The 13,467-nt window shown below is 33.7% G+C and overlaps 1 protein-coding gene across 8 annotated transcripts in view; it reads left to right on the top strand.

Annotated features, from left to right (window-relative positions):
- The window catches only part of SNTG1 (syntrophin gamma 1), a 1,086,140-nt gene extending 1,073,356 nt beyond the window's left edge, over positions 1-12,784 (top strand). For all 8 annotated transcript variants that reach the window (XM_043977923.1, XM_043977920.1, XM_043977919.1 and 5 more), the window contains one exon: positions 7,040-12,784. In XM_043977923.1, coding sequence (XP_043833858.1) covers positions 7,040-7,204 — 165 coding nt within the window. In that variant the 3' untranslated portion in view covers positions 7,205-12,784. The remainder of the gene's footprint in view (positions 1-7,039) is intronic.
- Positions 12,785-13,467: the final 683 nt, after the last annotated feature.

The following is a 13,467-nucleotide window of genomic DNA, read 5'->3' on the forward strand; positions in this document are numbered from 1 at the left end:
AATTATTGTGGAAAGGAAATGAGGGTATCTAATTTCATTCAAGCAGTTTTATACTGCCCAAAAGACACATTTATCCCATTAGTCAGTAACTAGTTAAAAATGTAATAAAGAGATTGTTACTTCTTAATGGACACTAAGTTATTAGGACATAGATACTCATGGAGTTGTTTAAATCTAACTACTTAATCATCATTCTTTTTTGGGGGGTGGGGAGTGAGACAATTAGGGTTAAGTGACTTGCCCAGGGTCACACAGCCAGTAAGTGTTTAGTGTCTAAGTCCAGATTTGAACTCAGGTCCTCCTGAATCCAGGGCCAGTGCTCTATCCACTGTGCCACCTAGCTGCCCCTGAATCTAACTACTTAATAAACAGACCTGTTAAGTATTTCTTTTGACCTAAGAGAGCTTTGGATAATTTATTGAGATTTATATAAATATCAGCTATTAGTAAGTGAAGCGTGCCTTTAACATTTCTGTAGAAAAAATTCTAAAGGATCACACAAGTAGGGTAATCAAGTAGGTACCAGTAATGAAAAGGGGAGTGGGAGAAGAACTGAGATAACCCAAGAGAGAGAAGAAAAGGAATTCAGTGTTACCTCCTTGAGGGCAAAGACTGTGCAATATTTTTTTCTTCTTAATTTCATCTAGCCTAACACAGTACTATGTACATAATAAATATCTAATAAATATTTGTGGAGTTGAATTCAATACAATTGGTGGCATAGCCTCTTCCTTCCTTTTCTTTTTTTTTTATTTTTCATTTCTTTCCTTTCACCTCCTTCTCACCTCGCCAATGAATATTCCCACTTTATAAGGAAATTCTCAGGGGCAGCTGGATGACACAGTGGATAGAGCACCAGCCCTGGATTCAGGAGGACCTGAGTTCAAATCCAGCCTCAGACACTTGACACTTACTAGCTGTGTGACCCTGGGAAAGTCATTTAACTCTCATCATTGCCCTACAAAAAATACCAAAAAGCAAAACCAATAAGGAAATTCTCAGATATATATTAATCTGATTTAAACAATTCATACAAAGGTATGAATGCCCAAGAAACAACATTATTTTCATAGTTTAAGTCTAGTAATCTCCAATTCTCCAACTATGACTTTGATGAAGGTAGAATTTTTTGATAATTCTGTTTCCTGCTTATCCTTCTACCCCCAAATCCAACCTAATCTTCCAGGTACTGAAAGCAAAGAAATATAGAATAAACATTGTTTAGTGTCCCATAGTCCTGCATCAACCATCTCCCCTTATTTACCTTGTCAAATGGCATACCACAGGAATCAGTATAAAAATATGGATAATGAATATTCCAAAACCAAAAATTAGACTTCTTTATATATTAAACATTTTTTTAATTGACTGAAAAATAAAAGAACTTGAGTCTGGCTAATTCTGATTTCAGAAGATAATGAAACAAGGATATTAGCAAAGGAAAAAATAATATTTCATAATAATGTTAGTTATAAACAGCCAAGAAACATAATTTAGGCATCTTGGACAAATTAGTGTCTAACAGAGTACTAGATATAATATTTTCTTTTTGTTTCATAGGAACAATAAAATCAGATAGTATGAATTAATTAATAAGAATAATAAGTCATTGCGCTTTGATTTGGTACATATGACCAGAGATGCTAAGGAAGCCCATTTCTTTTTGGAACAGCTCTATTTGCTAGGAAAATACTTCATTATATGGTCCCAAAATCTGTCTCCCTTTAATTTCTACTCTTTACAGAAACAGAAAATAAATTTAATTAGTTTTGTGGGGAACAATTTTTAATTTGGGAGTGCTAGCTAAGTGGGTTGCCACAATATTGGGGCAAGGAAGGAGACCAGCAGCCTCCCTCAAAACAGAACAAGATTTATTTTAACAAGAACGAACTTCAAAAACAAAACAAAACACAAACAGGATCAGTAGGATCAAGGGAAAGGAAATAAAATGGGGAAAGGGAAATTATAATACCTGAAAAAATACCACCGCCCAGGAATCAACTGGAAATACGCAGCAGAACACCTGTTGCTTTTCGACTTCCACATCTAATGCCCAATTCTCCTCCCCCAAACCTAGAAACACTCTACACAGCCCCAGCAAATGGGATGGCCGCTTTGACAGTCACATGACTGCCCTCACTAGGCTTCCAATCATTATAATTTTGCCAGGCCCATGTAGGCATCAGTGAGTGGTGATGAGGTGAGGTGCCAAATCCCTGGCAATGGCTACAACCAGTGGGTGGAGCACCGTGCTGTTTGCGGAGCTCTAGGCCAATGCGCACAGAGGCATAAAAACCTCAAATAACAATTAATTCTTTACAGTTTTCCACATTTTTATTATATTCTTTCAAAGAATTGAAGCCAACTATTTATTATGTCTCCACTTAGTCTTCCTTTCTGAAACTGAAACAGGCTCTACTACCTTCAATAGTTCCTCATATGACATAGTTTTCAGATCCATGACCAACCTTATCAACTTCCTCTGGTCAAGCTCCAGTAGGTTTTCAGATGAATGTTGACTCATCAAAGCCTGTGATTCAAAGGCTGAATATCAGACAAGTGTCATGTAACTATTTAATTTACTTTGCCTTTAGCTGCTGGCAATAATAGATTTTTTTTCAGGATATTGATTTTTCATTTAGGTTTGAATTGTCCTTTAATTCATTTTCAAGGTGGGTTTTTTTTTGGGGGGTTGTATTTTTCAATTTGTATATAGGCACATTTATTTGTGTGTTTTGGGGGGGGTCATATTTTTCAATTTTTACATAGACACATTTATTTGCAAATGTACCAGTTTCTGAGAGGTAAACAGAACACTTGAAAAAAAATTCTTTTTAATCAATCAATATGTACTTACATGTATTAAGTGTCTACTCTGGACTAAACTTTGAGCATACAAAATAAAAATACAAAAAAATGAAAAAATCCCCACTCTTAGGGAGTTTACACTCCTTCTGAGGAGAGCAACACATATAATATATATATCCACATATATACATGTACAGTCTGTATGCATTCATGGGCATAAATGTATATGTATATATAGTTGTACCTTTGTGTGTATCTAACATTTGTATATATGTATTGTGTATACATATGTATGTGTGGATTATGGAATAAATATAAAGATGAAAAATAAATAGGAAAATATAGGATGGTTAAATATACGGAAGTTAAGGGCGGGAAGATATTAGCAATTGGGGAGCCTATGAAATTCTTCTTGTAGAAGATAATACTTGAGCTGAATCTTGAAAGAGATTCATCCTACCAGGAAGAGATTAGGAGAAATGTATTCCAGCAATAAGGGATGGCCCATGAAAAAGCTCAGAGTTGAGAGATCCTGGATTCTTATGTCTAAGGAACAGAGAAATCATTTTGACTTGTTCATCCTGATGTAATAGGAGACATTGGATTTTGTGGAGTAGGAGAATAACATCATGAGATCTGTGCTTAAGATAATTTACTTTGGCATCTTTGGGGCAAATGGACTTGAGCGTAAGAAATTTCATTCAGGGAAACCTATTAGGGGACCATTGCAATAATCTAGGTGAGAAATGATAAAGGCGTGAACTAAGGTGGTGTCTATTTGAGACTCTGCATGAGTATATCAATCTGGGAGTCATCGTATTGAGATCATAATAAAACCCTTATGAATTGATGAGGTACCCAAGAGTATAAAGAGGATAATCCAGAAAAGAGCCTTGGGGAACACTTTTAGATGCAGTTACATGGTATAATATGTATGTTGAGCTACCAAAAGAAAATAATAAGGAACAGACTAGTAGGGAAAAGACAAGTATGTAACCAAAACTTGGAGAAGAGAGATTATCCAGGAAAGAAAGTGATCAACAGTGTTAAATGTAGGAAAGAGGTCAAGAGAGGTAACAACTGAGAAAGGACCCTCCAGCTTTGAGATTAGGAGATCACTGATAACTTTGGAGAGAACAGTTCTAGTCAAGTGATGAGGTTAGAAGCCAGATTGCAAAAGGTTTAGGGTTAAGGAGAGAAAAGGAAATAAATAAAGAGTGTGACCTGCATGCTGAGGGAGATGTGACCCCAGATGTATCCTTTAAGACAAAACACATCCCAAGCTAGAGGAGGGTGGTAAGTGGGTGGGAGGAGTGAGGTTACAGTTGCAAACAGTGTATTTGTAGTTTCTCTTTTCCTATTTAATTGTAGTACTCTGGATATCAGTGGCATGTATGATGCCATTTGATTCCTTTGTAGTTCTATAAATACCCTACACTGTATAGCATGCAATACAATGAGAGGTAGGCAGCCGTGGTGGACAGAGGCCTGTCTTAAAGAGAGAAAGACCTGTTTTCAAGTTCCGCTACTGAAATGCTGTCAAGTCATTTAACCTCCCAATGGCCCAGACAGTTAAGGATACACATTACAGACCATTTAAGATCTGTATTAATAGAAGACACATCCATGCTATAATTTCCCTATACTGATGAAATCACAGCTTCATAAAACAAAAAGCATGACAAAAAATAAAAGTCATACAAACTGCTCAAAAAATGTTATAGATTGATTTACTGAAATTTGGGTATGTAAAATGCTAATGAAAGACAGATTTGATATAAAAGTAGAAATTCTGGGTAGGATAGTAAGGAGACATGGGTCTGAGACCTAGCATTCCCCATGTGATTTTGGGAAAGTCATTTATTTGTTCTGGGTATCATTTTCACAGATATAAAGAGAGGGATTTTGAATATGTGTTCTTTAATGTCCTTTTTATTTCTGAAGTTCCATGAAATCTATGACAAATCATAGGACTGAAATATGAACAAAACCTAAGAAAGAATCTATTCTTACCTCAAATTTTGTTAAGAATATAGCTGTTGATATTATGTGAGACAAGAATCATCATTCTAGCACTTCAGAACTATGCATAAAAATGAGAATAATAGTGTAATAAATAAAAGTATGATATAGTTTCTGGGTAATTTAATCATTTTATTAATAAAGTCAGCAGATTATTATTAAAAGCATGGTAATTTGGCTGTCTCTGTCAGACCAAAACAATCATGGAAGGCAGACTCACAGTTTATATAATCTTGAAAAACAGTAGGTGGTCAGTGGGGTAGAGAAGAAAACCCTGAACAGAGGGATTATCTCATCTTGGTATATCAATTCAAAGAATATTTTCCCTCTTCAACCAGGTGTTGGGGGGGATCATTGGCCTCTCCTTAGTCTAAGAGGCCTATTCATCTAGACAAAAGGATCTATCTCTATCCAAGCTTGAGTAGAACACAATGAGTTTCTCTGCCCTATATTAAATTTCTCACATGGTTAGGTGGAGACTGGTCAAGGTAAAGAGAGTTAAATGCAATGTTATTATCAAAGAGAAACTGAACTTTGAAAAATCAGGCATTTGGAAGAAAAAGGGAAGCTCTGAATCTCCCAAAGATATTGGTTATAAGTAAGCATTTCTCACAAAAGCTACCATGTCTGTAGTGCTTGCAAAGTTAAATGCATTTGCTACCTCATTTGACCAAAAAATAAAAAAAGAAGAAAAAGATAAAAAGATAAAAATATATTCTACCTTGTCTTGTAGGTGCAAGTCTACCAAAAGAATTCTATTTAATCTAACATTAACCTAATATCTAAGCAAGTCTAGCCTAGTAAGAAAGTCTAAAGTGGCATAGTCTCCCCATACCTTCAGACATGACTTTCTACCATAAGATCACTTTAGGTAACATTTAATAAGATATTGAACTAGGAAATCATCATAATATGTTAAAATACAAGTTGGGGTTAACCACTATTTCTTTCTTCCCTTGACCATGACCTTAAAGTGTTTTCCAGTAGCAAAACAAAATGCTTTTCCTCGAAATTAGCATATTAAATCCTTTCTGATTGGGAAAAAAATTGGGCCATAGAGTCAATCACCTCACAGGGTAGAAATAACACCCTTAGATTTGTTAATACCCCAATTATTTCTGAGGTGAGGAAGGCAATGAATGACCTAAATGGGATAAGAATTAGTCTTTGTTCAAAGTTTTGGTTATACCTTAATCTACCTAAGAAACCCCTTTTGTCCTCAACATTCCACCTTCAAACGTCAAGACTAGAAAGTCCTTTTTAGACCAGAAAAACGTTCTTTAACATTTCTAGAGAAGCTAAAAAAAATCATTTTTATTTTGCTTCCACAATCTTTACAACAATCCTGCTGAGTAAATGCTATTGTTATCTCAATTTACAAGGTGATAAAACTGAGGCTGAGAAAAGTTATATGACCTAACCAGAATCATGTTGACCAGGTCACACAGTAAGTGTTTGAGGGAGGATTTGGACCCAGGTCTTCCTAACTCTAAGACCAGCTGTTCATTAACTGCCCACCTTAACTCCCTCTGAATTGCCTCAAAAATGAAGCAGCTTGCCTAGAAGCCCAGTGAAAAAGTCTTCGCCAGAGACAGGCATAACAACAAAGGATTATGACACTGACAAACTGGAAGAGGTAACATACTCTGGGACCAAATTACTGGGCTTTAAAGAGAGGTCCCCTAGGTTGCTTGTTCGCCTTTCTTGCAGGAAAACACTACTTTTGCCATTTCAGTCTAATTTAATGATCATTTCCTTGGTCTGGGTTCTCCCTGTAGGCAGCCTCAGAGTAGGAAGGGGACCCATGTACTCTCATTAACGCTATTGGTTGCCTTCTTGTCCTATAAATTAACCACCCTATCTCTTTGATTGTGAAGTCTACTCCCCCCAAAATAGAATTCACTTTGATTAAATTATAATTTGGCATTCTACTGCCATACATTGCTCATTAATAGCGAAGTAACTTACGAAACCATTGTCCCTTTATGTTGATTTTTTGATTGTTGATGTTCCACTAGTTGAAAGAAACAGCATCAAACATATAATTAGCTTTTTATAAGATTGATAAAACATGTGATTTCTATATGTGAAATGATTGATCCTTGTTTTAGGCATGATACCCAGCTGTATTAATTGCTATTATGAATTTTCTCAGGAAGCTGGTGGCTGGGATATTTTCATGTAACCTGGTTTCTGTTTTTCCTTTCAGGAGTTGGAGTTTTCCAATCTGTTTGCTGTTCTCCATTGTATTCATTCCTTCTTTGCTGCCAAAGTGGCTTGTTTGGACCCTCTATATTTAGGCAATCAGGCCTCAGCCTCTGCTTCTACTTCTGCTTCCTCTGCTGCTACTGGCAAAGTGAAATATACAACCTGACACCCCACACTTCATACTGCCGCAAATACATAAACTGTACAAATGTTCATCACTGCTAGACCCTGGAAAAACCACAAATTCACCAATTCAACAGACAGTCCATATTGCAGTTTTGGCAGAAAGAAACGTCACAATGGATCATGAATTCCTCAATTCTACAAGACATCTGTAAATAACCTTAGCTGAAAGCAAGCATAGGATGGATATGCTTTTACTATGATCTATTTGTATCAACCTACTGCTTTAAGCAAAAGTAGAGACAAAAAATGAATGATATGAAGGAACACTTAAATATCCAATAAAATTTTCAACTGCCCATAAAAAACTACAAATGGAATGTTCATTTTCTTTTTTCCAGGTTATTTTCTATGACAATGTGCTGGGCCCTGAGCCTGAACTAATACCCCGTCTGTGTATTATAAGTGACATAAAGCAAGCAAGAGACAGACCCCTGTGGCCACAAAGAGACTAGCATGAAAGACATTTGTCTAAGTATCCTCTCAAAGAAGAAAGCACTTTAATTCTTATTATAAAATTTAACCTGTACCCACTCGCCATAGTGTGTGTAACACTGTCATTCTGTTCTCATTGTTTTATCTTTAGTCATCTGTAATCCACCTGTAAAGAGGTAACTATGCTAATTCATCATGGACAAAATGTGAACTGGCCCCCTCTCATCTCGGATCACTGCTGTAATAAATTTCTAGACATAGGCCTTAATGCCAATTTAAAATGAAAACCACATGTTATTTTAATTATGACTGATGCAAATGAGTTTGTTAGCTCCTTTATTTCTATCTTCATTGTGAGGAAATTTATTTTTAATCTATTGTGCTTTATTGACCTATCTGAAATAGCCTAGTGTCTATAATCTAAGGCTAGAACACATGAGAGAATAGGTAAGGGAAAATCTCTGTTACTCAGTCTCAATTAATCAATCAATCAGGTACTCATATTCCCCTAGAAAACAGTCTTATAGCCAAGGATTTGTTAGTTCAATGGCACAGCTAGTTTATAATGCCAGTATTAGAGGAAAAGGAAATAAGTAAGCTATGAAGATAGAACAAGATCATCTTACTAACATTTAACTCTCTGAAGATTGCATCTTGATCATCATACAAGAATGTATTGTATATTCTTGATGTTTTGACTCATGGTGAATGTAAAATGGAGAAGCTGTAAATTTGGAACTGTCAGTGATTCATCCACTGGTCAGACTCCGAAGATCCACTACTTGACCTGGACCATGTTCTTGGTCCTAAGATATGGCTTTAATGGGAGCTTCATATGAATATTCAAGCCCCACCCCCATTTTTTCAAATTAGTTTTACAGTAACACGCATTTGTGAATATGACCAAATATTTGGTGTTTACTTTGTGTGTGTGACTTAATATTAAAAAAAAAAAGATGGAAACCCTTTTCTTTAAAGAATAGCTCCCTTAAAGGATAACTTATTTATAAAGAGAGCACATGAATGTTATATTCATATTATATTATTTCAAAAAATATGAATATGAGTAACCAGTCATTGTTTTATTTTATTCCTGAATGGTTCTCAAATGTGCTGAATGGAAAATATTTCTAAGGACCAATCAAGAAGAACCAGAAAAGAAAGTGGGATTTTACAGTTTTAAAGAATGTCCTTTTAACTAATTTATTATAAGATGCCATTAAATCTAAGTCAGTTGTTGCTTACTAGGTAAGGGTGACCTTTGTTTTCAGTTTTTTAATATTATTTTAAAACCACTCTGCCTTAGCTCTTTGAAAGTTTGGGTCTATTAAGAGTATTCCTAGTGTTTTTGGAATGTATCTTATAATTGACATGTGGTCAAAATGTTTTGAGTATTGAAGGATTTGTGTTATGATAATACTTGCCAAATATGTGGTTATTGTTTCTCATACATATATAAGGTGTGCAAACTTAACCTTCCTGAAATATTTGTGAGAAAGTATACTTTCCAAAGGTTCTAAATGTAAAACAGTGATAATTTAATGAAATTTTAGTTGAAAAACATATTTTGAATTATTGAAAACTAAGCTTTATTAATAATCCAATTTTAATTTTTTATATTTTCTTCTGTAATTCTATTTCAATTAGTATTAATTCTGGTTGGTCAGGATATTTAAATTATATAGCATATGTTCATGGTATGAGACAGTATCTGCAAAGTGCAACCATTTGGAAACTAAACTGCTTAGTTTAATGTTATCAGGTAACTGAGTAATGGTTTGCTGGTGTGATCTTGAAAAATACTTGGTTACAGAAATATTTTTTACATTTTATTTTTCTATGTTTGGGAGATCAGATAAATTCACCATTCACAAAGCCATTGCAATGTAGATGGTCAGCCTGGGAAATTTTGTAGACTTGGCCTCAGAAAGAAGTGATTATTTCAGTTTTAAAAGCTGATATATACATATGGTCTTATATTTATTAATATACCTTTTCATTTTCAAACTCAGAATGGTATCTTGTAGAGTAGGTATATTGGTAATATTTGATAAAATTAAAGAAGTTTTGAATGTCAAAATTAATTTTAAAAGTTTCTTCAAATTATCTAAAACTCTGGTATAGAAAATTATTTCTCTTCCTCCCAAGATAATAAGTAATCAAAATTAAAAATTCAGCAGAATGAAAAAAATACTTTATAAGGCATTATTCATCCCATACTATAGTGGATTTCAAAAGAATAATTGAGCAAGTATAAAATTGTTATAAGGACTACATTTAAAAAAGTTTTTTTTCAGGGGTCAGGGTGGTGCAGGAGTAAACTTATGCTTTTAAAAAAATATATAGTGGGATCCAACTTGAAAAGGAAAGCCAAATTAAATATTTTTTTATTCATGTAAATAAGGTCAGAGTCTCAATTTGTATAATTCTATAGAAAATTTCCTCTAAATCTAGAAATTCCAAGATGTGGAAGGTTTATGAAATCCCAGATAATGAATGAAGCAGAGGAGTACTGGAATCCCTACAGGATCTCAAGAACCAATTGTTAAAATTTTCAGTGTGAGCATTTGCAAAATAATAATAATAACAACACCAAATTTGCTTAATTTACTTAATTTGCTTAATTTCCTGTTTCGTTCATTAAGAAAGGAATGGAGATTATGTTAATAATTCAGATTAAAACTAAGTGTGTCCCATGTGCAATTTTTTTTTTTTTGGAGAGCCAGTTATTAAACATTTACCAACAAACCAATGTAATGAGGTTCATTCAAATAGAGGCTCTAGGATTTCAGTGTGTAACAAGTAGAGAAGGGACAATCATATGTTTCTACTGGTCAGAAGAGTTTGTTCTGATTCTCTGTGGATGGGCATACTGGATCACAGTGATTGGCATACTTTACCAGAAGCTCTTCTACCCCTGTGCATTTGACAGAACTGGCAGCTCCATGTTCCTGATGTTTTAATTTATATATAGTCAATTTTAGACTAATATAATCATACTGAAGTTTACAAAAAATGTAGTCTACATAGGCCAAATTATGGACAACTGTGCAGTATGTCTTTGGGGTAGAGCAGAAATCCATCATTGAATTGCAGACAGTATCTATCACCACTGTCTGGAACCAACTGTTGAATTTTGTAAACATGTCTACCATTATATAGCATGAGAGCTGGCCTATGGGGAATAAGGGATCACTCTTACAGGGAGGAGAAATTCCATGTTTGTAATGCTCAATATAATTTCAATAGAAAACACTAATATATATATAAACTAATTTGGAACATCAACATTAACCTTTTTAAAATTGTGACTAAAAAGGAAAAAAAATGGACAATTCCTTTTGAAACCTGTTTGAAGATAGATTGTTGACTTTTTTCTAGTCTGTTACCCAAATGTCAAATATATAAAGAAATGTATTTGTATCCCCTAATATACAAACTGGTGGTTAAAACAACAACAAAATACCCCCCATAAATTCTGATCTCTTAATATACATGTATATCATAAACATATATACTTTTCAAATTTAGAATATAAACTATAGTTTGAGGTAAAATTCATGGTACGATTCATATTCTTATTATTACTGATGTTTTAATAAGGATGATAAGGCACAATTAGTATTTTACATGTTCACCTTCACACATATTAGAAAAATTGTATTTTAATTCCATTCAATAGCAATTAATAGTTTTGTTTCATTTTTGCTATATAATTAATAAGTACTATTATTTATTATTGTTTGAATTATATGGATGAGAATTCTTAGAAATGGTGAAGTAGTGATCAGGTAAACTATATTCCCATATAATTTAGGTTTAGCTGCATGAAATTTATTTATTACAATCCCTAGAGACATCTACAGTTGTATATAATACAACACTTGAATAGTAGAACCTTCAGGCACCTAATCATGCATTACAAATGTTAACCCCTTCAGTGCCTTGGAGTTTTTTGCATTATAAAATAAGTCCTCCTCCCTGTACAATACTGTACATACTGCAGAGTAAAAAGGGACATTTCAAAACATTATCTAGCATAGAAGGGGTTAAAGTATCACTTCATAATTTTACTAATATCTATACAGTCATATGGTTTGCTCTCTGGGATGACAATTCCATTTTATTTTTACATCTAGCCCTTAGCTGAAGGATTTAGATTTAGATTATCTATATCTACATTCTTTAGCTAAAGAAAATATATGTATTATATATATGCACACACACACACATATATATATACATATATATGCATATGTCATTTTAATCGCTATTTTATCAAATGGTATTTTTTTTTTTGGAAAATAAGTTAATAGCTAAGAAAAAAAAAAGAACATATCACTTAGGTATTAACATCAAAGTTGCCAAAAGTTGCCAAAGTTTTTATGTGGGAAATATAAATCTTTCCATGCTCATGTTTCAGAGGTGTTCCTGACATAATTTGAAAATGTTTGCTCATTGGATTTCCATTCAACAGCTACTTGAAAAGCTGCATTAATTCCTTGTTAGCAATGTCAGCTGAGAGATGTATTTTAGTGTTTCTTAGTTCTTATACAATCATTTCTTTCCACTGCTATAACATAGAGGTTAAACCCTTAAATTTTAAAGAAGCCCACATTGTGCTGGCCTTGAGAAAAGTCATGATCTTGACTGATTCAGGTCTGCTGCTGGAAAGCAGAAGGCTGAAGAAGCTTAAAAAGTACAAATGAAGTCTTGTGTTTCTTTAAGGTAAGTATAGAAACTCCCATAGTTAAGAACCACTGCCCCTGAGTTCCTATGAAGATCATTGTACTTAATAGGCCTTCTTAAAAAATTGCTATTTCATACCTCCAAGATCTTGGCTTTTTGATTTCTTTCTATTCTTGAAAAATTTTAAAACACTATCATTTACTTGCACATTTAAATTTGTTTTTGAGAATAAAATTTAAAATGTTATATATTTTATAAATATGAAAAATTGCAATGAAAATAGAAAGTTAAACTATAAATATATTTATTTCATTTTTAATTGTTTTGGTGGATGTTTGTAAAATGTAAATTAATATTTGTGACAAACAGTCACTTAGATGTTTAAGTTCATTAATGTACTACTAATAAACTGTACTTTTGTAATGGAGCATACTGGAAAATAGAAAATAAATACTTTTTACTAGATTTGCATGTTTATTACTATGAGGTGGGTATAAAAATCAATGCATGTATGTAAGGTCGGTATAAAGGATATGAGGCAGGGAAGGTATTTAGAGGGAGAGACACATTTCTTGACATTCTTAAGGGATGCTACTTCATATTAATTCTAAGACTAAAAGCTAACATTGTAATAATCATCACAGTTGAGTGCATAATTGACCACGGAAGAGGCTCTTCTTTTAAAAATATTAACCAATTTCTATTCTGTGGTATGTGAAATGGTGTCATTTACATTTGTGTCTTTTTCTATAAGCATCTTATTTCAAATACTTTCAGAGGTTTCATAAATATCGCCAGTCATTAACCTTATTTTGCGAATATATTCATCAGATCAATTTCCATAGGATAGATAGCTAAGGGCAAGGCAATGAAAAAATAGGTCATCAGGAGTTGAAGGTGGGGCTTTCTTATGAAGGTTGATAGGTGACAGACAAATTTTGTCTGTGGTCCAATCTTGTATATGACTGGTCTTGTCCAGGATTTTCACCACCTGTGCTCAGAGATATGAACACTATTCACATTAACACCTTCATCATTTCTCCACAAATTAGCTAGACATAGAGATATAGGAAACAAAAGTTCAATTGATTTCATTTCCCATTGCTGCTATTGTCCAAAAAA

This window comes from Dromiciops gliroides, chromosome 1 (assembly GCF_019393635.1).
Source record: "Dromiciops gliroides isolate mDroGli1 chromosome 1, mDroGli1.pri, whole genome shotgun sequence".
Taxonomy (NCBI): Eukaryota; Metazoa; Chordata; class Mammalia; order Microbiotheria; family Microbiotheriidae; genus Dromiciops; species Dromiciops gliroides.